The 24793-nt window shown below is 48.7% G+C and overlaps 2 protein-coding genes across 6 annotated transcripts in view; one reads left to right on the top strand and one right to left on the bottom strand.

The window, feature by feature from the left end:
* Positions 1-16223, top strand: part of BMP2K (BMP2 inducible kinase) — a 50096-nt gene extending 33873 nt beyond the window's left edge. For 3 of the 4 annotated variants that reach the window (XM_074541960.1, XM_074541962.1, XM_005485645.4), the window contains exons 15-16: positions 845-958; positions 10172-16223. In XM_074541960.1, coding sequence (XP_074398061.1) covers positions 845-958; positions 10172-11595 — 1538 coding nt within the window. In that variant the 3' untranslated portion in view covers positions 11596-16223. The remainder of the gene's footprint in view (positions 1-844; positions 959-10171) is intronic. The other variant, XM_074541961.1, reaches the window with a different exon arrangement.
* Positions 10717-22403, bottom strand: PAQR3 (progestin and adipoQ receptor family member 3). Of its 2 annotated transcripts, XM_074541964.1 has the most exons (7): positions 22092-22402; positions 21847-22009; positions 20827-20982; positions 19931-20128; positions 18472-18562; positions 18021-18169; positions 10717-17600 (listed from the first exon to the last, which is right to left on the bottom strand). In XM_074541964.1, exons 1-6 carry the CDS (start codon positions 22274-22276, stop codon positions 18027-18029), a joined length of 936 nt encoding a protein of 311 aa, XP_074398065.1. In that variant the 5' UTR covers positions 22277-22402; the 3' UTR covers positions 10717-17600; positions 18021-18026. The 2 variants fall into 2 exon arrangements, with proteins under 2 accessions (XP_074398065.1, XP_074398066.1); XM_074541965.1 differs by lacking the exon at positions 20827-20982 and having other exon boundaries at positions 22092-22403.
* Between the last annotated feature and the right edge of the window lie 2390 nt (positions 22404-24793).

Here is a 24793-nt window from a genome sequence, read left to right on the forward strand (position 1 = left end):
TTAAAGATCTTTCTAAATCTGACAAATATTTTTAAAGCTTGCATGTTTGACAGTAACACCTAAGTAAATATGCAAAGCCTTTGTTAGAGGATGAAAATGTTGCCACAATTTGTCAGGCTGGCATGACCATCAGATTTCATGTGTTGAAGGGCTTAATGTCAGTGTGTGCAGTGATGGGTACTGCTGGGGTGATTAATCACTTCTCTCACAAAAGGGGATCCAGTTCCCAGGACAGAGCACATTGCTTATACTTGGTGAGGGTTTTCCTAGTGGAATGGTGCTGGTTGCAGTAAGAGGTAATGTGCAATTGGATGGATTTGTGAACTGAGCACCTTTGTGGAGAGCTGTGACACAGAGTGACAGCTTGGAGCTCCTGGCTCTTGCTGTTTCTCTGTTGTTGGTGTTGCTGTGATCATGGGTTAGTGATGGGCCAGAAGTGACATCTGATGCTGCATTGCTGACAGCACTGTGAAGAAGTAGATTTCTTCCACAGCTCTTGTAACCACTTAATCATCTGTGCAGAACTGGGAGCCAAGAAAGTGAGTCTGCTTCCTTGCTGAGAAAGAACCCCCAGCCCAGCTTCCATAGCATTGCACAAAGGCTTGGGATCACCCTGGTGCTCCTGCAGGGACAGGTGTGGGTGCAGAGCCTCTCAGGCACTCCACCTGTCTTCTTGCAGTAGGAAAGAGCTGCCCAGAGCAGCTGTGCAGGCAAGAGCTGTGCTGTTACAAGCATACAGGATACTCCTCCCTCACCCTGTACAGTGCGTAGCTTTGCATAGGTGTAAGTCCTTCTGGTTTTATTTTACTTTATTTTTTGTTCTGTTCCATTTTGTTTTTTACAGACAGGCTGGTGGACAGGAGAGCATCTTCAGATAAGAGTGTGGAGCCACATGCTGCTCCACAGACAAGTCCTGCTGAAGATCCCTTTGGTTCTGTTCCTTTCATTTCTCAGCAAGGCAAGTTCCATCTGTGACATGATTACCTCATAGCTGTATGCATACATACCTGTAGGTGTATGTATCTGCTGAAGTATGCACAGCAGTTCAGGACCAAAGAATGGCCAAGGGCTCTGCTGCCTCCTAACAGCACTTAGGTTGAAGGGATGTGTTGGTGTGTTCTTTACCTCCAATTCAAGTCACCTGTGCATCCAGCTCCTGGTGCCTGTGGAGCCTTGGGACCAACTGTGTAGGCTGTGGCTCTCTTGAGCCAGAGCAGTGGGCATCACCTGGGCAGAACCACAAGGGCTTTTGCTGAAGGGAAATTGCTTGCTTAGGCCAAATTTTGCTACTTCCCTGTCGTCTGCTTCTGACTCACGCTGTTTCTCTAGTTCAGTTGTCCAGCCAAGTGAAGACAGTTGGCATGCTTCTATGCATTTAATGCACAGTTTTGGTACAAGTTGAGTCAAATGCAAATATTTTACATTGTCTATACATGGGGAGGGTGGGCATTCGTTGTTGCTTTTCAGTTCACCTTTGACTATGTTTATCTTGAATAGAAGTAAAAATAACGTGTTATGTGGGCATTGTGAGTGGGAAACTGCATCACCCTGCAATTTAAGCAGCAGTTTTAACATTGGGTTGATCAGCACTTTAGTATTTATTTTGGTACCTTTGACAAAGTAAAGCCTGTGTGGTGGTTGAATGGTAAAAGGAGGATCAGTCACGTCTGCAACCACTTGGATTTTGTTTTGAATTCTTATGTGATAAAGGTGCCTTAGTATGACATGTACAGACTGTTCTTATGAAACTTCAAAAGCTCAGGTAACATGCCTTAAAATAAATCAGCTGGGGTCAACCTAAGGTAGTATCTGTGTTTTCTTTCACTTCGGTCCTGCATTCTTGGAGATGCTCTGGTAGGGCTGCAAGTGCTTACAAGGGCTCTGGTGCTCCACATGGTGAAGGGTGGGCAGGGTAATGCTCTTGTCTTCTGCAGAGCCTTCGGTGAAAATCCCTGTGCCTGCTCCTGTCCCTGGACCTGCATTCATTCTCCTTGCTGTAGGACTGTGTTGTTGGCTTGTCCTGGTGTTTTGCTGTCTCAGGACAAGTTTGCGTTCTGTCACCTTGTTCATGGTCAGTAGTTCAGTGCCGTGTAAAAGCCATTTAATGGAGAAGGGTTTGCTCTGCAGGTGCTATTGGGAAAGGTTTCTCTAGCATCTTCATTCCAGAGGTTGCTTTGACTTAGAGGTATGCCTGAATTCACATGCAAAACAAACAGAAAATAGCTTACACTCCATTTAAGATGGGGGCCATCAGGTATTTTGTATTCATACCCTTGTGTCCAGAGGTTATTGTATTACCTTCCCCACCTGCCATCCTGGAAGTGCATTTGAATGTTTGCTGCCTTTTTTTAGATAGTTATAATATAGCTTTAGATTGTAACAAACGTCTTCACTGTGCTTTTTCATGTGCTTTATTTTTGTTGCTTGGAATCCAAGCTCTAATTCTTGACACACTAAAAGAAAAAGGAGTTGCTTCTATTAAGGGGAGGAAAAATCCCCTGAAATTCAGTCATGACTGAAAAACCAGGCTGTTTGAGACATGTTGAGCTGGTTGTATAATGTTAGCCGTGGCACTGGAAAAAAATTGTGCACTTTTCTATAGCCTTTTCTCCTGTGGACTTTTAACTGGCACTTAAACAAGACTGAATATTGGTTTGGTTTCAAGAAAGGTACTGTTAATGATGTGTTAACTGTGAGTTGCACTTAGTAAACAAATCAGGTAGAAAAAATATTTAAATGTTAATATTGATCTTCTAAAAGCTTATGTTCTCCACTGAACTATTCTTGGTGATGTCTTGAGAAGAGGAGTTGCAAGACATAAGAAATGAAGAAAGCTGTTGATTTGGATATATTTCATTTCTAACTGAGGGCTTTCTGGGGCCAACTTGACAAATGTTCCTCCCTGATATTTTGATTTCTGCTTGTACTTAACACTGTTGTGTGACATGTTCTTTCTGGTTTGCTCCTTGTGATTGTGAAATGTGTAACTGAGCAGTAAACCACCTGTGTCCCTTTGTCAGGGCATCCAAGGGCAGGTGGTTGCTTGGCAAGTGGAACAGAGGATTAATACCTTGAGTGCAATTCCTGTGTTTACAAGAGAGATTCTGGGATCTTGTTCAAGCACAAGTTTCATTTCCTTATTGTAATGTGTCTCAGGCCAAATGGGAATTGTGCAACAGTGTTTGCCCAGAGCTCTGGCCACTGAGTTCTGACTTACTGAATTACAATGACATGAAATGGTGACCTTATCAACATGGTATCTTTAAAGTAAATAAAACTGACTTTCTTGAAGAATGACAGTTCTTACTGAAGTTGTGTTCTACTGTAGTTGCCACAGTTTCATCTCAGAGGTTGGGGTTTTTCTGCTTGGTTTTTCTTTTTTCTTAGGTCTGATGTATAAATTGTGTGTGTGGCCTGTGGCTGAGTAGAGCCACTCAGAGGATCTCTCCTGTTTTGGAGGCCTAAGGGTTCTCTGCTGAAAGCAGCTCTTCACTCAGTAATTAACTGACTTGGGTCACCTCCTGGGGGAGAGCAGCAAGATGGTGAATGTCATGTGTCATCTTTGGACCCACCAACATCAACTGCTGGTAATCTGGCTAAGCAGGTGTCACCAGTATGTTCACCTCTGTCTGGGAAGGTGAGGCAAGGGAGCAGCAGAGGCTGGAACTGGAAGCCTTTGATCATCTGTGGGCTGCTGTGACTTGGGATATTTCCTGTGGAGCTGAGAGTGCATTTCAGGCTGGCACTGATGCAAGGATCACCAGGAGAAGAAACCTGCAACTGGATGGACTGTAGCTGCCTGTCTGTTAGACCTTCTGTGCTTATTTTTGTCCGGTGGGAATGGAGAGCCAGCAGCAACATTTCTGTCCCCTGGCGTGCACAGAGGGAAAGGGTTTGAGATGAGCTAACAGGTGTTGGGTTCCTCTTAGTTTGGGGAATAGGGAACCACTGTGGAAGCTCTTGGTGTCTCACCCTTGGTGTGTATCCTCCTCAAAGCGTTCTCATAAGTAAACTTGCTACACACACTACTTTATGCCTGAATTATTGTGGATAATAGTAGTGCCTTAAGATCTGACATGACTGGAAAGAAACCTACCCTGGGAAAGAATTCAGTTCTTGATCTGATAGAAACAAACCCTGCATTGCTCACTTCTTAATGAAAGAGAGAATTAACTAGCCAGCACTGGGGCACTTTATGCACTTCACATGTGGAAAACAGGTTCTGCTTCTGGAATGTCTGAACTGTATGGTAACGGTGGAAAAAACATCTGTGGACAGCATTTTGGAATGGAAATGTTTGATTCAAGTGTGTTAACCAGCTTGTGTTGTATTCCCCTTTGTTATTATCAAGTGTTTCAGAAGCTTGGGAGAAGGATGCTTTGTGGTACTCTCAAATGTAAGAAGGAAGTGTCATGAATATAGTACAACTGGCTGGTAAGCTGCACGTGGTGCCTTTGGCCATCTTGCATTTATTCACACGAATGATTTGTGGGATGAAGATGGGATAGGATGGCCTTTTGCTTCCTTCAGCTTAATACTGCAATTCCCAGAAGGAACACAAGAATTGAGCTAACACTCCAGGTTTCATGGATGGGCTGTGTGATAAGTGAAGCTGTTTCAGACATTTGGCTCCTGTGGAAGAATCTCCGTGAGCTGTTGCCTGGGATCTCAGGATGGAGTTCTGGTTCAGGTCATCTCATTAACAGTTGTGCTGAATGTTGTACAGCTCATGTGTGCTGTGGGTGTGATCAAGTCACTTGGTTCTTGTGTCTCTGTGGTAACCCCTTCCAAGCCACTGCAGGCCTGTTCTTTGTGCAGGGACTGAATAAAAGTGAGTACAGTTCTGTAGCAGCTTCCTTCTGCCTTCCAGACTTCCCACACTTGGCAACCTGGTGATGTCTTCCAATGGTGGCTGCACATGCCTGCCTTGGGATAAGAGGGGCTGTGTCGTGTGTGGCCTGTGTTGTCCCAGCTCTGTGGATCTTGCAGCAAACCAGCTGGCTGTGTGCCAGATGCAGTGCCATGGGAGTGATCCGGAGCCTTGAGCAATCCCTGGGAATGCCCTGCTGCAGTGGGTGCTGCTGGATGTGCATGGCATCACAGCGGACATGTGTCATGTCCTGGCAGGAGCAGACATGGGGGATGATGATGCATTTAGTGGTTTTTTGTGAACTGCTTCCAACAGGGTTTCAAACCTCTGCAAGTTCTGTACCGTGGCTGTGGAGCCCTTGGACCACTGTGCAGTCTGGGCCTTTCACTGAGACACAGAACTTAAGAAGAACTTAATAATACCAGACCAGAAGAAACAAGACTTGAACTGCTTTTAGAACTTGAAAAACTCAACTGGCAATAGCTCGTGTTTCTTTGGCAACTGATGTTGACGGTTTAAAGGTGCCCAGCCCTGTGTGCAGTGATCTGGGTGTTGTAAAGTGTTTCAGGTTTAGGTAACTTGGCAGAGTAAGTTCTTGTCAATATCTGTATTCATTGAAAGCTTCACTGATGTTATTCTGTACCTTCTTGGCTGTGGTTTCAGTTATTCATAGTGCTTGCTGATTGCAGGTTCAGGATATTTCCCTGTATCAAGATCATCTAAAACCTCAGCTATTCTAGATACCCCTTCCAAAGTAATCTGAAATTGTTCACCCATCAAAAGTATAAATGGTATGTCTAAGTTCTGCCAAGGGTCTGCCTTTTCTCTCCACAATTCTTTACTGGGGTTCTTTCTTCAAGTTTTTTCAAATCTTGCAGCAGTCATGGGCATGTTGCACTATTTTTTTATATTGCTCTTTAATCTCTGGAGTAATTATTTAAAAGAATGTCAGCAATAGTGCCAGACACAAGCATGGTATTCTTCCATTTTTGTTGCTCTTGAAAATAGAGGTGGTAAGACATATAAATCCATTACAGTATTGAGCAGCTGCTGCCCTGGCTGTTGTCAGAGAACTGGTGCAGATTTAGTTGCAGCCTGCTGCTAATCCTTGGCCTGACATGTGGCAAATTGTTATGAAATGATGGTGGCAGTATGTTCCCAATTCCAAGGGAGCTTAAAGCTCTTATGCCCCACTCTTGGGCTACCCCCACGATACCCTAAAAAGAAAAACCAGCAGAAGGCATGTAATTACTGCAGTTGTTAGAGGGAATTCATCCTCTTATAATCGTGTGTCTCAAAAAAGAACATCGGAACAGAAAATTTCCTTGAAGATTGGGATCTTCTTATATGATTAAAGATGTTCCACCTGGCTCGCATTTGAGGCAAGAACAATTGTTCCCTACAAGCTGCAAACCTGATTAGAAGTGTGGTAATCTGAGCAGCACATTGCAAACAGATGTTGCTCCCAGTGTGCAGCAGTGCTGTATAAATATGTATCTGAATGTCTCTGCAGTGGTGTAGCCTGACAAGATTGCATGAAATCAATGTGACACTTGAGGCTGGAAATCTGTTTGGCCAGAGCATCCAACTGTCATTAAGCAGGGGCTTTTCCCTTTTGGGGGATTGCTTGTGTGTAGTGCTCTCTTTCATTTGCTGATTTCATTAACAGTGAAACAGGGGCAACTGTAGTGTAGAAAACCAAACTATTCTTAGTTTAAAATATGGTAGTTCTAGTGAGGGTATTTTTGTTTGGATTGGTTTTGGTTCTTGTCTGATGCGGTTTGATCCCTGTTCCTGGGACTAACATGAAGCCACTGCAGCTGCAAAGGGGGGTGCAGAGATGGTTTGTTCCCTCAGAGTTGGCCAGGTAGGGGTAAAAGTGTGCAATATGAGCATCTTAGAGTAGTTTCTGCTTGGAGCAGGTGGCTCTGGTTGTTTCTATCCTCAGCACACACAGAAGGATAAAGGAAGATACTTGTTCTCTCCTGACACACTGCAGTGTGGGAGCAGTGATATCACTGTTCTGGAAATCCTCTGTGGAGTACAGGAGTTCTCTTCAAATCACATATCAGGAGCAGTTGCTGTTCACAGCATCATCTGCGTGCCACTTGCCTTCCAGGTGACATGGTCCATGTAGGGTCATACCTGCTGGCTCTGCAACTCTGATAATAGTGATCTCCTAGTGAGGATTTGAGTTTGTACTCACTGTTGGATAATTTCCAGTCTGTACCTAATACCTAGACACTGGATTTGTGCTGCAATAACCAAGTCACATTGTTAACTCCCACAAGGAGACTGGACAAGGAGCAATCTCAGTTGAAGAGGTAGAAATTTGGAAGCCTTCTTCAGAAACCACTGAGCTGAGATACAGTTATTGACTGTGCTGTGGTGCTGTTAGAACAGGAAAAAGTCTTCTTGGAGTGGCCTCAAAATTAAGATATTTTGGACCATGCTTTCTCATGTGCAGGGACAGATATTTACCAGCCTGCACCTAAGGCTTCCCCTTTCCTGCCAACTGCCTCATTCCTGCCTGCACGAAGTCTGGTGTGTGCCATGGCATTGCCCTGAGTGGAGCAAGAGCCCACAGAGCTGACCAGGGCCAAGACACACTGCTGTCGGCAAAGTAAAAATCAACATGTACATCAAACTTCCAGTGTTCTCATTGCCTTTCAAGCTCTTACCCTGTGTCTGCCTCTGTCAGCCAGGAAGGTGCTCAGCATTTCCTTGAAGAGAGGTTCAGAGCTGCAAGTACAGGGGGAAAGCACCTGGCCACTGTGTTGCTGTGGATGCATGTCTCCAGCAAGAGGGATGGCTTGGTCAGTTGTTCTTGGCTTCATCAGAGTTCCTCTGGAGGTTGTGCTTGTTAGACTGAAGAGAGGAAACCTTAGGGTGAAAGGCTGGGTTGTCGTGATGCCCCATTCCCAAGATGATTTGCTGTGTGTTGCCAGCAAGAATCGCAGTTGTGAGTAGCAGGTGGGTGTGTTGGGATGCTGGAGCAGCTGGGGTGCCTGTGCGTGGCGTGTGCTGCGGGAAATGTCCTCTTTGCTGTGCTGTCTGTCTGGAGAGCTCTGGGGCTGGGAGCTGCACCCTGTGTGCCTGATGCAGCTCAGCTGCTTGGGGGAGAGGTTGTGCTCGGTCTCGTCAGTGCCTGTTTCAGTGTTTTCTAGGGACTGACTGTGGCGGCACTTCACCAATTATACTTCAACCTGCTGAGAAGTCAGGTGTGTTAGGTAACACTGTGATTCAGTTCTTCTTTGAAAAACAAATGCTGTATTAGTTGTTTACTGCATATTGAGATGAAATGCAAAGGTCTAACCATTCTGTGGAACTGTAAATTCTTGTGGATATGGACACAGAGAAAAGGTCTGGGCTTTTTGTTCTGGAAGTGGTATTAACATCTAACCTACAAGTAGTCCCTTTTTCTTTTAAATCTATTTGCATTTATGCTAACATTAGTGTTCCAGTAAATATTGAAAACAGCAGGATTTGGAGGCTGGGGGGGGGTTATTTAGTGCCATGTGAAGGCTGTACCTTTGGGAAATCTAAAGTAAGCAGCAGAATAATCCAAATTCTAATTTAGTGGGTAAAGCAAATATGTAGCATTTAAAATTACAGTAGATAAGAAGCAATCTGACACTAGAAGGCAAGAAGAAACAGCTCAAAGCCCTAATCACCTGATGGTTTTAGTCATTCTGGTCATCTTGTTTTTAAATCCTTACATAAATTGTATTGCTGCTGAATTTTGATTATTTTATGTGTAGCTGCAAAGGAGTGAGGAAGCTGATGGATGAGGAAATTGCTGTTAATTTCCTTTTAAAATGGAAGAAGTGGTTCTTGTAAAACTGGAGCATAGAAAGTAAAGGTTCTGACTTGACCTAGAAGTTGCACACTAGTTTCCCCATGAAAGAAGGAGTTAGCTGAGAAAATATTTGGTATATTGCAAGAACAAGAATTGTGAGGTGGATTGTGGCTGAAGATGATTTTTAGAAGTAGCGGATGCCTGTAGCCATCCCTGGCTTTTTCCATCCTTTGAACACATGGAGTGGGTTAAATGTCAGCTTGTGTTACAAAGCCCTAAGTGGAAGACATCGGTTTTGCTTGGGTGTGAGGTCAGGGGTGCAGTGTTGTGGGTAGAGCTCTCTAATAGCTGCTTCCATGGGAGCAGCCCTGTCCCCAGCTGCTGTCAGGTCCTGGAGACATGAGAGGCTTGTCCCCAGTGCCAGGGTGCCTGGCAGCCTCTCTGGGCAGTGGCACACAGGCTGTGGGCAGTGGCTCTGGGCCTGCCAGGAGGTGAATTCTCATTGCTGTTGCTGGCATTACATCTGACATTATGCACCCTGTCTGTGGCCAAGAGGATATGCCAAGGGCAAGTGTGCTTCACCTAGAAGAGACCTGAGTGATTTGATTTTCCTCCTGCTCTTTCCTTTCCACTAGAAATCGCAGTCAGTTACACTCCTGAAAACATCTCCCCACATCATGGGGCTTTTACACAGGGAGAAACTGGGTGTGCCTAGTGATGAGAGCAGTGCTACTGCCGCTGTGCAGCCTCCCCTGCTCTGCCTGCTCTTGCCATCTCTTTTTTTGTACCACTGCAAAATTTTAACTGTTTCCAGTGTTCCCAAGGCAACCACTCCACAAAAGACTCATCAGTGAATTGTTCCTTCAGTTGTAGTTGTCAGTGAATAGTAGGGGGGAAGATGACAGAGGGAAACAAGTAGATAAATTTCCTTGCCGTAGAGAAACTGAGCTGACAGGTTGCATTTAGACACCAAGCAGAAAGTGTTGGTCTCAAACTTGAGGAAAAGCAAGAGCTTTTGTGCCTCAGTTTCTACAGAAGTTAGAAGGGACTGTTCTGATGACTAGAGCATTGTGTGTCAGAGCAGACTATCAAAGCAGAAACACATAAAAAGATAGCTTGTCTGCGTAAAAAAAAATACAGAAAATTAGTGTGGAAATTCTGCTGCCTCCCATTTCCCCAGAGGAGAGAGGCTGTGTAATGACTGGATTTGAAAAGCTGTCTCTAGAGAGCTGTTTTATCCATTGGCCCCTTCTGTGTGCCCCCCAAATACTGGTACTGTATGTCCAGGCACCTTGTGCTTTAGAAGTAAAGCTGGCAGCTCTGTCTGTTGATTTTATGTGCGTTGTTTGAAATGTCAGATGTGATTTTTAGCTTGTTTCGCTCCCTAAGTACAGGATATATGTTTGCATCAGCTCCTGGAGTGTGTGGTTGTGGAGTGTGTGGAGAAAGTTTTGCCTTTCTGTGTTTTAAGTTTTCATTTGCTTTTTTCTTTGGACCCGCAGGTTCCCCTGGAAAACAAGTGGATAACTCAGCCAGCAATCAAGGAAATAACTTAGGGACCCCAACAAAGGCTGGAAAACTGAGCCATGCATTTAGAGATCCTCGGGCAGGGAGGAAAAGTGCAGAGGGACAAAAAGGTGGTGAGGAGTCAGAGAGTGATTTTGAATCAGATCCTCCTTCTCCCAAGAGCAGTGAGGAAGAAGAAGAACAGGAGGATGAAGAGGTCTTGCATGGAGAGAATGGGGACTTCAATGATGACAATGATACAGAACCAGAGAATTTAGGCCACCGACCTCTGCTCATGGATTCTGAGGAAGAGGTGGAAGAAGAGGAGGAAGAAAAGCAGAGCTCTGATTCTGATTGTGACCGAACCAAGCAAAAATGTGTGGAAGGGCTCCTGGGCACTTGGTTCAGAGATGGGGTGGGCAGCAGTGAAATCACAGAGCCCACTTTGGTGCCAATGTCCCCGCCTGAGGTACCGAGCACTCTGATCAACTCTGGCCAAGAATTTGATGTGTTTGGAGCTGTGCCCTTTTTCACACTGCAGCCTCAGGCAAGAGAGAAAGTGGACAAAGATGTTTCTTCTCAGGTGGCTTTTCCCAGCCTAAGCCAAGAGCAGGATGACTTTGATGTTTTCATAAAAGCTCCCTTCAGCAAAAAGGTGCCACAGCGAGATGGGCAGGGGTCAGGGATGGAGCCTCTGCTCTCCCCCAGCTCTCCGCGGAGTGTGGATATCTTTGGTTGCACCCCATTTCAGCCATCCCTCGTCCCCAAGTCTGCTGGGAGCAGACAGGACCTGTTTGGGCTGGTTCCGTTTGAGGAGATCACAGGCAGCCAGCAGCAGCAGAAGGTGAAGCAGCAGCGCAACCTGCAGAAGCTGTCCTCCCGCCAGAGGCGCATGAAGCAGGAGGTGCCCAAGAACAACGGCAAGCGCCACCACGGCACTCCCACCAGCACCAAGAAGGGGCTGAAGCCCAGCTACCGCACCCCGGAGCGCGCCCGCCGGCACAGGAAGGCCGGCCGCAGGGACTCGCAGAGCAGCAACGAGTTCCTGACCATCTCGGACTCCAAGGAGAACATCAGCGTGGCCCTGACCGACAGCAAGGATCGAGCCAACCCGCTGCAGCCCGACGAGGCACTGCTGGATCCCTTTGGGGCCAAACCCTTCCACCCGCCGGAGCTGATGCGCCATGCCCAGCACCAGGGCTTTGGGGACAGCCGCGGGGACCACGGCGCGGTGGTGGTGGCTGGCAGGCCCAGGCAGAGCTCCTTGCACGGGGCCGTTCACGGCGGGGATGGGCTGAAAACAGATGACTTTGGTGCCGTGCCCTTCACAGAGCTGGTGGTGCAGAGCACACAGAGCCAACCACAGCAGGCACTGGAGTTAGATCCCTTTGGAGCAGCTCCGTTCCCTTCTAAACAGTAGAGGCTTGCAATGGGTTCCCCCCACTATATCTGTCCAAGTCCCTTAGTAAAGGTTTAGTGGAGTCATTTATGTGGTTGAAATGCTAGGGGCCTGGGTTGTAGAGCTTGTTCAGGGTGAGGAGGCAGTGGCCTGCTTGCATGGTGGAATTGCAAATAATGGCTAATTCTGAATTGAATCTTTTTGAGAAAGAGAAAAAAAATCAGAAGTGTTGTTTCCTTATGGCAGATGGCTCCCAGAATGTAATGAGTAATTGGATATGAATCCCTGTCACTGACTTGGGGCCCTGGGACATACTGTTGTTTGTGCACTTTGGTCTTGCCTTTCCATCCCTGTGCCATGTGCCCCATTGGAGTGGAAGAGGCAGGGAGCACATGGAAAATGCTTCCTACATGTACAGGAGGCTGATGAACTGCGGTGCTTCTTTGTGTCTCTGCAGACCTAAGAACCAAGACATACTGATATCCAGATTATGTGCTGGAAATGGCCAAGTCTTTGCTTCCTAGGTGAAAACTACCTTTATTAATCATAAAAATAAAGCAGCCACATCCTCAAGGGGTTGTGGCCCAGAATTCCAGAGCACAGCTATGGCTTGGGATCTTGCTGACATCTATGCAGCTGCAGAGATGAAAGGCAGATGTTTTTTTTATGTGCCTAAATGGTCAATTTTGAATTTTTTTTTTTTAATAGTAAGTGCCGTTAATGTAAAGTAGCAAACTGGAATTGTAGAGTCAAAACTAAAGAAGCAGGTGATTGACTGATGTGTGAGAATGTGTGGGGGAGGGAGCCAGCAGGGACATGGCTGGGATTGCAGCACTTTGGGAGACTCCTCAGCACACTGGAAGAGAGGGGCTGTCCTTGGGCACATGGAGTGCTTCAGATGACTTGTGGAGTTGACTGTGAGGTACAACCATTGGATTGGTTTGATTACACCTTGGGATTTGTCTGTTTTCCTCTTGGATTTTGACTGAAAAGAAAATGTGTCCTCTCTGTTGGTTTTATACCACAATAGTTTTATGATATGGCTGTAACCTAATGCTCTTTTAAGGATCGCTAAATGCACTGAGCTTTGTAGATGCTTCCCACCCTGGCTGTGTTCCAGCTGGAGCTGCTGGCTGCCAGACCACCGAGCTGCATTTCACCCCTCGGAGCCTTTTGGGAGGGAGCCCTGTCCTGCTGCCCAGGAGCGCCAGGAGGCACCTTGGATGATGGCAGGAGGTGTGGCCACTGCCGAGCACAGTGTGTGCTTCCTGTGGTGCAGGAGGTGCTGGTGTGTGCAGAGACAGTCCCTTGGGACAGCCCAGCCCGGGTTCCATGGCCATCCTCATGGGGACACAGAAGGAGGTGGCTCCTCGGCTTGTCCCACCTTTCTGTCCTGCTCCACTGGAGGCTGAGGAGTTGGTATGGTAGCTGGGTGTTTGCACAGGGGGGACATCCCTGTTTGTGGCCGGGTGTCCTCACGTGCCCCCCTGTCACAGGTGAAGTGAAATATTCAGGGCTGTGAGCTTTTTTCCCCCCAATGCCTCCTGCTGGATATTCAGGAGATGATGGGGGCACTTGGTCCCTTTCAATATTCACTGAAAACACATTGAAAACAAATCATGAGACTTCTTTGGGATCAGTTGGATAAAATGCCCCCTAGGATATATGTGAGATTGCTTCCCTTAGCTCTGGAATCTGAATGTAGCTCATAGTGATGGTGTACAGATAGCTACCTTCACCTTCCTCAGTTTCACTTCTCACAGGGTCTAAGTGGGGTATTCCAGCTGTGCCTGCTTCAGTGTGCCTTTTCCAGACTTAGGAGATAAGCCCTTGGGAGATTGAGTAGAAATGTTTCAACACAGGACTTTCCAAGCTTTATTACTGCTCTTCTCACCTGTTTGGTGCCAAAGGCTGCAAGAAGCACATGCCAATTTTTGTAGCATTTCTGACACTCAGGTTAACAGTCTTTTTCCCTTTTTTTAATCTCTGTGCATGCTTATGAGCTGCCCTTCTCAATGTCTTTCAGAGCTGTTACCTGCCTGAAGAGCCCTTGGAACACAGCAAGATGACAAATGTGGCAGTGAGGTGGCTAGTCCTCACCAAAGCCAGGCTGTTGCTGTCTTCCCAGTGGGAAAGCAGTGGGAAGGGTTAACAATGCACAAGGCCCTGGAGCTTGGCTCCAGGGCCCAGGAGGAGAGGTGGGGGCTGTACATGCAGGGAGGAGGCTGGGTACCAGCAGACCCTGTGTGGGCAGAAGCCATCAGGTAAATTACAGGTAGGAAATGTGTTCAGTGCTGTTGGTTTACCCTGGGGCTGCAGGCTGAGGAGGGCTGCAGGGGGCTTGGGCAGAGGTCTCTGTGCACTTACACTGCAGCACAGCCAAGCTGGAGGGAGAGACAAGGCACAGGCAAACTGCAGACCCCACTGACTCTAGAGCTGGCACAAGTTATGGTCCATGATATTTGCCTACTAATGGCCTTAACAAACCTGCTTGAGACACCAATCAGGTTTTTGATTAAATTTCACTTTTTTTTTTGCTTTAGAGTTATTTTATTCTTTCTCATGGTCGATGTGAGATTGGTGCACCCTGCTAAGCTGACTTTTCCTGGTGTATGTAGTTTATACACAACTGAACCCAAGCTTGGGGTTGTTTTCAGCCACTATCCATTATTTAAAGGAGGTGAAATGTGTGACTGTCAGGGAATGGGGTATCCTTTGCCTTTTTTCAGTGTGTGTGGAGTGCAATGTGACCTTAGTAGAAATCAGGAAAGGCATTTTTGCAGTAGTCATGTACGTGCTGCCTGTGGTAGCAAAAGGGCAAGGTAAGGGGTTGACAGTTCCCTTCCCAGACAGAAATCCCAATGGGTTTTTACAGCTTCTCCCTCTGCATGCTGAGGGACTGAAGCGCAGGCCTTGTAGGATCAGCTGCTGGAGAGAGCGTCTGCCCCGCAGTGCTAAGAAGCACAACCTCTTTTAAGTGGTTGTGGTGATGCAAAGAAAAACCAGGTAGTTGTGTTTGCCTGTGGACTCAAAGGGCCCTTAGGTGTGTAATTAATGCTGTGGTGGGGGGCTCTGTGAGCACCAGTGTTGGAGGAAAAAGCTTATAATCATTCTGGGTGTCCCAGTTAGTAAAACCAAGTACTGTGAAAATAAGTTGATATATTTGCTACTGTGAGACAAAGAGTTTATCTGGAGTTTTTTATACTATATGGTGTATTTTTATATATCCAAGGAGTATATATAAAATATACACATGCTCGCACACATCATGTACCCCTTGGAGTTGCTGTAGTGTTGGTAACCCAGCAGCCACAATTATGTTTGTGACTTGAGTGAATATCAGTTAAGCACCAAGGGTGGCTGCTGTGCTACTGTTCCATAGAGCTTATTTTGAAAGGAAATCAAGAAGATGGTGTGTATGGTAAAGTTGTGACTGAGGCATCACCTACTATTAAAGAGCATAAAAACTATTTTAAAATTGCTGGCATTCAGCTTTTAAGTGCACTTGCCTGAACTACACTTCCATTTCTTGTTAGACTTGGAGTTTCTAAAGCTTTTTTGTGTACTACTAAAGCCAGAACTTTTAACTTTTTTTGTGAAGCTGATGTATATCATAAAACCCTTGGAATTGTTAAATAAAGGAACCTGGTAACAGTGCCTTTTCAGGTCTCTTCAACACTGCATGGTGAAGTGTTTGTGTGTAGGCTTTCATTTACTCATTATAAGCACTGTTGCTGCTGCTGAATGATTTTTTAGCTGCCATGTAAGTATCTGTGACTCTCATAAAACTGTTTTAAGTAGTTGTATTTGCTGCTCAATCATCCTGCTGTGTCCAGCTGGTTGAAAATCCTTCAGTTCAGTGTTACTCCTTAAAGCCTTCCTGCAGAAAGGTCTTGCGTGGGTTGCAATGGCACTGGACTGAGATCTGCACATGTGGACAGAACTGTAATGTGGTGTGAGCCCCTTCCTGCAGTTGTTCACTGGAGCAGGGTGTTTGGATGCTCCTTGTATTGATTTTACTCTTGCGTGAGATGAAGTAAGAATGGAAATGGTCAAGAACAGATACAGCAGCAGCAGGACTCTGTTAATAAAGAGTACTGGTAGTAGGCTGAAAAGCTGAGTTGATCAGCAAATTCAGCTAGAGAGTCTCCCCCAAAAATCCCTGTTTGTGGCACAAGTTCTATGGCTGAGCCATTGACATCAGCTGTTTGGCTGCATGAGGTGCAGCAATGACGTTAGTCCAAAGAAAAAGCCAATGAACTGGAATTTATTTATAAGTTCAGTATGTACATCAAAGATAATCATGCAGCTTGATAAACTGTGTCAGGTAAAAATGCACAGCTTGGCAATCAGTTTTCTTATCTGGTGAAAACTGCTGGAGAAATTGAGTTTCCATTATAAAAATACATTAGCAAATGATCAAGTCAGTAATATTACAGACACATTATTGAGATATTACTGTACACATAACACTGGAAACAGACTTTTACACTTGCAAGTTCCTTGTCAGGCTTCAGTAGTAGTAATTAGTGCACTTGAAACTTGCTTGGCTGTCAAGTTAAAAAATTATAAAAAAAAAAATCAGTGTTTACACTGAAAGGCTGAAAACTCTGGGAGCCGAATCATTAATGCAGAGTCAGTTTTGCCAATACTTCTTTCTGAAGTTAAAGAAGACCAACAGAAAAGCACCACAACCACCCTCTGACCTAAACAGACAGCATCCCTGTCCAGCACATCAGGAGGAGTTCCCATCCTGCCTTCTCTGTGCCCGAGGAGTGCAGGTGCCTGTCTGTAACTTTCCACCTCCACTCCATGTCTCCTTGGCACGCCCTGACCAGAAACCAAGTCCTGCTCCTCTGCCTTAGCTCAGAGGGAGGCAGCTTTGGGCAGCCAACAGAGCCTGCCTGCCCTGGGCTAGTCACTGCACAGAGCCAGCCTCTCCCAGTGCATTGAGGGAAGCCCTCTCCACAAGGATGTAGCCAACAGCATGCTTGCCTCTAACCCAGAAGTCCAAAGGATTTTAATGCTGTTTGGAAGACTGGCACCCCTGGAGCTTAATTGGTGCTGGGCAGCAGCTGTGTGCTAACCAGTGTATTCCATGGCTCCCTGGTGTTCATTTTATAAGGGAAGGTTCTGCAACACATCCTGAAACTCCAAGCAGCCTTGGCACGGTGGCAGGATTGTGAAAGCAAGTCATTTTGGAGACAGCAGTGTGTGTGAGTGCAGTATCATCCTGCACATAGGGAAAGGCCAAAAGTCAGGAATCTGCAGCCCCAGCAGGTTCCCTGATTGCAAAACAACAACAAACATGGACACGCAGCCTTAGTGCTACTCCTGGAATACTGATTCCAGATTACTGAAGGGATCTAGAGAAATTTCTTCAAGCAATGGCACAACCATGCCCCTCCTTGGGGCGGGCTATTTTTAAGATCTGCAATGAAGATCTAGGTGTGCAGGCCATCATGTTATCTCCCAGGGAATGGGAAAGGGGTCATCCAGAGCAGGACAGAAATCCACTGAATTCCAGTTCATGCGTTCCTGTGCCAGTGCTGGAGCATAACACATCTTCCCCATAAAGGCTGAAGGATGCACCACCCACAGGCCTGTGGTTTGGATCCAGGACCAGCTCCCACAGTTCCAACAATTTTACAGGCATGCTGCCAGGAGTGCTCTCCTAACTGTGCACACCAGCTGAAAGCCTGATGTCCAGGCCTGAGTACCCTTGGCTGAGCCATTCATGTCTGCCAAGCAACAAAACATCCTGCTGGGATCTGCGTGCCGAGTGAGCTCAGCCTCCTTCTGTCCTGCTCCAGGAGGAGCTGCTTGGTGCTTGACTGCAGGGCAGGAAGTGGCTGAGAAGGAAATGCTCCTCCAACCCAGGCAGTGCTGTGTTTATCAAAGCTTGCAGTAACACTCTGTCCCAGCAAGGGGGTAAGAGCCCAGGAGTCAGCAGAGGAACTGCCTCAGTCCTTGACAGCACAGCTCTTCACGTGAGGCCCCCAGTCACCAATCCTCTCGTGCTGCCTCTGAAATAGAGCAGGGAAACGAGGTAAATCACTGTGCACATGTAATTGGCAACTCATCTGATTTCCACAACATCCAGATCAATGCTAAGCAGACTGAAAACCTGACAAAAGCCTGAGGAAAATGCTACTTAAGGACACATACTGATGATGGTTTGAGACTACTCAGATTGTGACACAGAGCTGGAAGGGATCTGGCAGGACTAAGTCCAGCCTGCTCTAAAACTGCTCAAGGGCCCAGCAGTTCCCCAGAGCCTCATCCAATGCAGCAGCACAGGTGAGCAGAGTGCCTGGCATCACATCCCTGCTTTTTATAGGCACCAATCAGGACCCAGTCTGGGACAGTGACCTGAGGTTCAGGCCAGCATTCCCAAAGCCTGTGGTTGGGGTATCCTGTTCCCCTGATGATGGCAGCAGCCATACCTTGGCTCACAGGTCCGCGTTGTACTCGGGGCAGGGCTTGCTGTGTCGGTACTGCATGATGTACACTGTGGACTGGTGCCACCAGTACAGCATCACCACTGCCAGGATGTGCCACACTTGGTGGCTCGAGCCGAGGTAGTTCAGCTGGCCTGTGGGGGAGAACAGGGACATGGAGTTCAGCTGTTAATTTCCACCACGATTCCACATTGTGCAGCGCAATCAGTCTCTTGCAGAGCTCAGCCACACCCTGCCCTTGAGGAGTGACAGGGAAAGTTCTTTAACGAACTTGATGGAAGTTGTCTGCCTCTTCCCACTCTTTTACTCTGTATGGGAACACAGCATGGGGAACATGGTCAGCCTGTTCTCTCCCAGGAAGTTCAGGACCCACAGCAAGGACTGTGACACTGCAGGAAGCTTAACTGAAGAAAACAGCCAGAAGAGAATTTCCTACCTGGGAAGTATCTTTCTGGAACTTTGGAAATATAGAAGAGAAAAGCTACAGCAGCGATGAAGTACATGACAAATACCCGCGGAGCAAACTCCTGCAAAAGAAAAGCAAGCTCTCCTATTCTGTTAGAAGGCAAAAACAGAAAAAAATGTCCCTAAAGATAAAAAAGCAAAAGGCACGACAGCACTGAATCTTCCTTCCCTGCCTGTGTTAGCTATGCACAGATCCAGTGGGGACGCACATGCCAAACTCTGGGAAAGCCTGAGTGGAAAGAAACCTCTTGTATTCCAGCTTCTTGCTTCTACATGCAAGATTCTCTGTTCAGCAGGCACAGCATGTGTCTGTGCAAGGTCACCTGCCACTCCCCTGAGCCTGCACAGAGCAGCCAGGGTGAGGACACTGCACTGCACATCCCGCTTAGGCTGGGACCACAGCAGCTGCACACAGGACTGCTCACAGTGGGGGGTCAGTAACCAGCAACTCAGCCAGCAGGTGCATCTTGTTAGCAGAATGTTTTGTTACCAAAAGTGGGCCCTTTCCCTCAAGTATGGAAATAAAATGTACCCTAGACACCATCCTGCTATACCAAGAGAAGCCAGATGGGGAAGTGTGGGGGCACAACTGCTACTGATGATTTTTAGAGGGCCAGTGTGAAATGTCCTGTATAAAGGTCACGTCTATTTCCAAGTGGTGCTCTGCTGCATTCCACAGCAGCTCTGGACCTGGCTGAACCCTCACCCCATGGACAGCCATCCATACAGGCCAGCCCAGGTGTGTGCAGTTTGTGCTCACTCTGAAATGTTTCTTTCAGCACCATCAGGTGTAACTGGCTAAACTGCACTGATTTCAGGGTGGTTCACAGTGGGGCACACCAGACTGCCTTTGGCTGTACTGGGCTGCTGCCGCCACAATGTAATTCCAAGGAGAGAAACAAACAGGAAAATAGTAAGGTGAAAGAGCTGTTAGAGGAGGATTGTGTAGGAGACAGAGGGCTGAGCAGGTAAATGCTGATTTCTGCTGCCATCGTAGGGAACAGAGCAGGAGACAAGTAATCATCCCAGTGTCTCCTGGTTGCCCTTTGGAGCTGTGGAGGCGGCCAGCCCTGAGCACTCCTGCAGCCTGACAGGCTCTTTCCTGCTCTACAAGCACCTCAGCTCCTGCCCCGGGCCCTGGCAAGGGTGTGGTCTGCCCACACAGGCTGCTCCGTGCCCAGGCACAGACACAGCTGGATCCTGCTCCCCTTCCTACCGTGCAGCTTTAGGGCAGCACAGCACAATGAAACTTCCCTCTCAACACAGTTCTCAGTGTTCCCATTTGGATTGTATTGACCAAAAGAATTCTGTCCTTAGAGGAATTGTAACTCCTCCTGCTTCTCCATTGTTTCCCAAGTGTAAGAGAACTCAAGATGGCAAATGAAAAGCAAAAGGGAATCTTATTTACTTTTTTTTTTTTGTTTGTTTACCTGTACAATGGATGCCCCAATGCCTCCATTGAGCCAAACCCAGTGGATGGTGGGAATGATTCCGTAGCCAGACACGGAGCAGAAGATGATGGAGCGCAGCCTGTGCCACTGCTGTGTGAGGTAACTGGGGTGGATCTGAGCAAAAAACACTGCCAGGATCATGGCCAGCACAGTGATCAAATACACCTGGCGCCAGTACTGAGGGCACAAAGAAACAAAGGCAAGTTTGTGGTGTGCAGAAGTCAGCTCTGGGCAGGAGGTTTCAGTGACTGAGCACAGCAGTGCTTCATCCTGTCTCTGCTGTGGGTCTGAGTGCAGGGCCCTGTGCTTGTTAGCTGGCACTGAGGGGAGGGGACTGCTCCTGGGGGGCACCTGGCACCACATCCTTCACTCCAAGCACTTCCCGCACCAAATGTTTTCAATACACCTGTGCCTCACCTGTCCAGCTCAGCTCCTGGACAGCCATGCCCAGGGCAGGCCTCGAGAGGGAACTCATTTACTCGTCCTCTGTTAGGAGGGAAAACAAGGTTGTTTCTGCCTCACAGCAGCTATCTCGTGGGCAGTACTGTTTGAATAAAGTACCTGTGATGGGACACATCCCATGACCAGCCTCAGGCACTGGATACAGGTAGGACCTGTAAAGTTTCCCTACCTTGAAAGAAATTTAAATATTTTCCTGAGGCTTGTGCAATCAGCAGCTGGAAAGGAAAACCTGCATTTGCCTGTCTCTTCAGCCAGCACAGTTCAGCTCAGGTCAGAGGGACATGTTCCAGTTCCCATCCCTGCCTCCTCGCTCCTGTTCTCTTTGGACACCTGCACAGAACCCCTTCCTGCACACAGAAACTGCAGTGAGAACACAGGGACCAAGCCCTGCAAGGACATTGCTCCCCACTCACGTTACTGCAGTAGAAGGCGTAGAACACGCCTGACACGTAGCAGCCCAGGATCCCGATGGAAATGCCGGCGTAATCCAGCGCCATCCAGCGCCGGCTGGTCTTCTCGGAGCGGTGGCAGCAGAACAGGTGGTATCCTACTGAGCAAAGCATACACACCTACGCAGAGTGCCAGAGGAGGAGGGTTAGTTCCTTACAAAGGAGCCCCAGCCCTGCAGCTGTGCTGTGCAGTGCACCCCAGTGCAGGCACTTGTGATCCCTGGCAGCCGACCATAAAGCTTCTCTGGCACGGGGCAGGAGGAGCAGGACACTGCAAACCATGGTAACCAGTTGTACAAGTAGCAAAAGTGGGCTCCTGAGGCCAGAGAGCTGGCAGTGCTCCAGGGAGACACAAAAATCCGCACCAGTAGAGGGGAGAGCCCAAAGCCCAGATCTGCCCTGACTGCCCAGCACTCACTGTGTGCCTTGACTGAGGGAACACACAGAACTTTAACTCTTAGGCACAGGCTGCATGTTTGCTCCTAGGCTGCCTTAATATCTTTTCCCTGAGAAGTGTTTGGTTCTCTGTGACCTTCTGCAGGGGCAGGGAGGGGCACTAGAGCCACTTGTGGCTGTACAAAGGCATCCTGTACCCTGCAGAGAACACCAACAGTGCCTTGAGCTCTCTGTGCTCTCACAAGGTGCAGGGGCCCACCGGAGACAGGCCTCAAGTCTGCTGTGCAAACACATTCCTCTGACAAGTAACAAGTGAGGCCAACAGCCCTCCTGCCCTTCCCGACCATCGGGCCGCGGCTGATCCCTTGGATCCCAGGGTGCTCGGCCCTATCCAGCAGCACCTGGAGCCGCGTCAGGCCCCCTCAAGCTGCGGCAGCTCTGACGCACGGCCCGGACAAACGCACTCGTTTATCACAGACTCTCTCCTGTGCCAGCTGCGTACGGTTTTTACCCCGCGGAGCGACGCCGCCGGGCCCGCGCTGTGCCCGCACGGCGGAGGGCTCAGCGCCGCCGGCAGCCGGCGCCCACCTGGAAGCAGAAGAGGCAGACGGAGCAGATGACGAAGTCCTCGCGGGAGGCGCCGGCGGCCGGCAGCACGGCGGTCAGGTCGTAGATGCCGAGCGTGAAGAAGAGCAGGAAGCCGAGCAGGTGGCTCCAGATGTTGACGGTCTCGTTGGAAAGGATGAAGAGGCTGAGCGAGAGGAGGCACAAGGCGGGGCGGGGGTGAGCGGCGGCGGGGCCGGGGGGAGCCCGGGGCCGCGGGGCGCGCTCACCTCTTGATGCACAGGCGGGAGGGCAGGTACGCGCGGTATCCATCGGTGATGTAGGGGTTGTCCTTCAGGAACACCGGGATCTGCTCGTACGTGTAGAGCCGGATGCCGCGGGGCACCAGCACCGGCCAGTACTGGTAGCTGCCCAGCTCGATGTAGTGCGCGCTGCGCAGCAGCTTCTGGTGCATCCTGCCCGCCGCCGCATCGGACCGCCCCAAGCCGCCCTCACGGGCCGGGGCCGGGATCGGGATGGGAATCGGGATCGGGAACGGCGCCGGGAAGGACCGTGATGATGTCACTGCGCGGCGCGCGCCGATGGCGTCAAGGCGCGGCTCCGCCCCGTCCTTCCCCGGCAGTGACCGCTAGGGGGCGCCCGAGAGCCGCCTCAGAGTCCTCCGATCTCCGGGACACCTCAGCGGCCTCGGAGCCGCCGGAGCGCCCCGGGGCGCCTCACAGCACCCCTCCGAGCTGTTCGACTCCAGGGACCCCCACAGGACGCCTCAGACCTCCGGGATCCTCCGAGGCGCCTTGGGGTCCCAAGTTCCCCGCGGTGCCTCAGAGCCCTCACACCCCCGGGGCCCCTCAAAGCCCTCAGGTCTCTGGGACCCCTCAAACCCCCTGGAACCATTCAGGCTCCTGCGACCTCTCAGAGCCCTCAGACTCGCGGGACTCCCTGAGATGCCTTGGACTCCTCAGAGCCCTGGAGTGCCTCTGACCCCTCAGACCTGCCAGGACCCCCCAGGGCATCTCAGACTCCTGTGGCCCCTCTGAGCTCTCAGACCCTCACAACCCTCTGAGACCCCTCAGACTTCCAGGATCCCTTGAGGTACCTTGGACTCCTCAAAGCCCTGATGTGCGTCAGCCCTTCCGGAACCCTCCAGGACTCCTCAGAACCTCTGAACACACAGGGACTCCCTGCCCCCCCCCCCCCCCCCCGGACCCTTCAGCTGTCTGAAACAACAGAAATGTGCCTTTGGGCCAGTCAGGCATTCCTCTCAGGTAGGCCTGAGGCTGCAAATCTCAGTGAGGGAGGCGAAGAACACACCTGTCAGGTCAAACAACCCTGAGGGCTGTCATTCTCCTTGGGAATTGCAATTGCACTGAGCAAGAGCAACACCTGGTTAATTGAGGTCATGGTTACTAGCATTTTGGGGGCTTCCCTGTGTACGCTGGGAAGTAACAAAAAAGTCTTAGTAATAAGAAAGGCTTCCAAAAGTTTGCATGGCCTCAGTAAGAAAAGTTGTATGGTGTTTACCAGTTGCTTTTAAATTTTTTTTTTTTTTTGCTAATTAAAAAAAAGGGGCGAGAGAAAGGAAAAAATAAAGAAAAGAAAGAAAGAAAAAAAAGTAGTGGGGGTAAAGCACTGATTCTCCAGGTATAACAGTAAGAGTTTTGGTTTCAAAGGTGCAGGCAAGTGTGCTACAGGGGAATGCTGGTTCACTTGGCCCTCCCAGCCAGTCCTGTGCTGGGAAGACTCCTGCAAAGGTCCTTGGTCTCATTAAACCAAATGGTGTGAAGAGTGTGCGGGGCTGTCCCGTGGCAGAGATGTGTCATGTGAAGTAAAAGATGGGGATGAAGGGAGGTTAAAATCCACCCTGACAGTCAGGGCCAGGTGTTCAGCAGAACCAGCTGTGCTGTGTCACTCCCAGATTTGTGTTATGCCATTTGGTTCCCCAAATTAAGTTGGATTTGGTCGGCAGCAGCTTTTGAATATTTGTACCGATCACTCACTCACTCACTCACTCACTCACTCACTCACTCACTCAGATTTCTCCCTGTTAGTGCCCTTGGAGTGCTGTTGCTCCTGCCCCTGCAGAGCTTCCTCCTCCCTCCTGCTCAGCTGCTCTGTGTGCTAGGTACCTTTTGCCCTCATGTAACCCCAGGAGTTTCTCAGAGGAATCCTGTCCACAATAATAATTGAGCAGGCTTAGCTTTAACATGGCTTGCTTTTCAACTTCCCGGCATATATTCGGAGCCTGGCTTGGAATGGTTCAGTCCTGTTTTACTTATTTCTGTTTCCTGTTCCATACTGCTGCTCTGGTTCAGGATTTCCCATCCACCCAAGCTTTCCATAGTGAGGTTAGTAAGGCTAATTCAGGAGAGAAGCACAGAGAGAAGGCGTTCTCTGGGGGACCCTCAGCCGTAGCTGAGCCCCGGGTCTCAGTGAGCTGGGGAGAACTGCGTGTGCTCCTGCCAGCTCCCGCTGACACACCCAGCGACTTCTTGTTTGCTCCAGCGCCAGACCGCTTTCACCGAGCCGAAGGGCGGTCAGAAAGTTGATACCAAGTTAAAAGCCTTAATTAATCTTAATTGTCCATTGTCTCATTAGCTTACTGGGAACGGGATACCTGCAAAAAGCACTTTGGTTCTAAGCCCAGTGCAATTTAAATGAACTCCGAAGTGCTTCAAGGGGCTCAGTCAGAAGAAATCGGCGCTGACAGCTCTTTTTTTTTTCCCTAAAGAAGCTTTAATTGGCTGTTAAGTTAGAGCTTTGAAGCTTTGATAGGAGGAGTGTTATAGGTTAAACTAATAGGGGAAATTGAGAAACAATTAGGGCAGCTTTAAATTAATTACTTACACTATTTATTTCGAGTTTATTGAACAATTGTGTGGTATATGTAAGGGATTGAAATTAGCCATCTGTGTGCGGTAGCTTTGACCTAAATTGACCTTCCCGGGTAAGTAAGTAGCTTGCCCTAATTCCT

This window comes from Zonotrichia albicollis, chromosome 5 (genome assembly GCF_047830755.1).
Source record: "Zonotrichia albicollis isolate bZonAlb1 chromosome 5, bZonAlb1.hap1, whole genome shotgun sequence".
NCBI classification, from domain to species: Eukaryota; Metazoa; Chordata; class Aves; order Passeriformes; family Passerellidae; genus Zonotrichia; species Zonotrichia albicollis.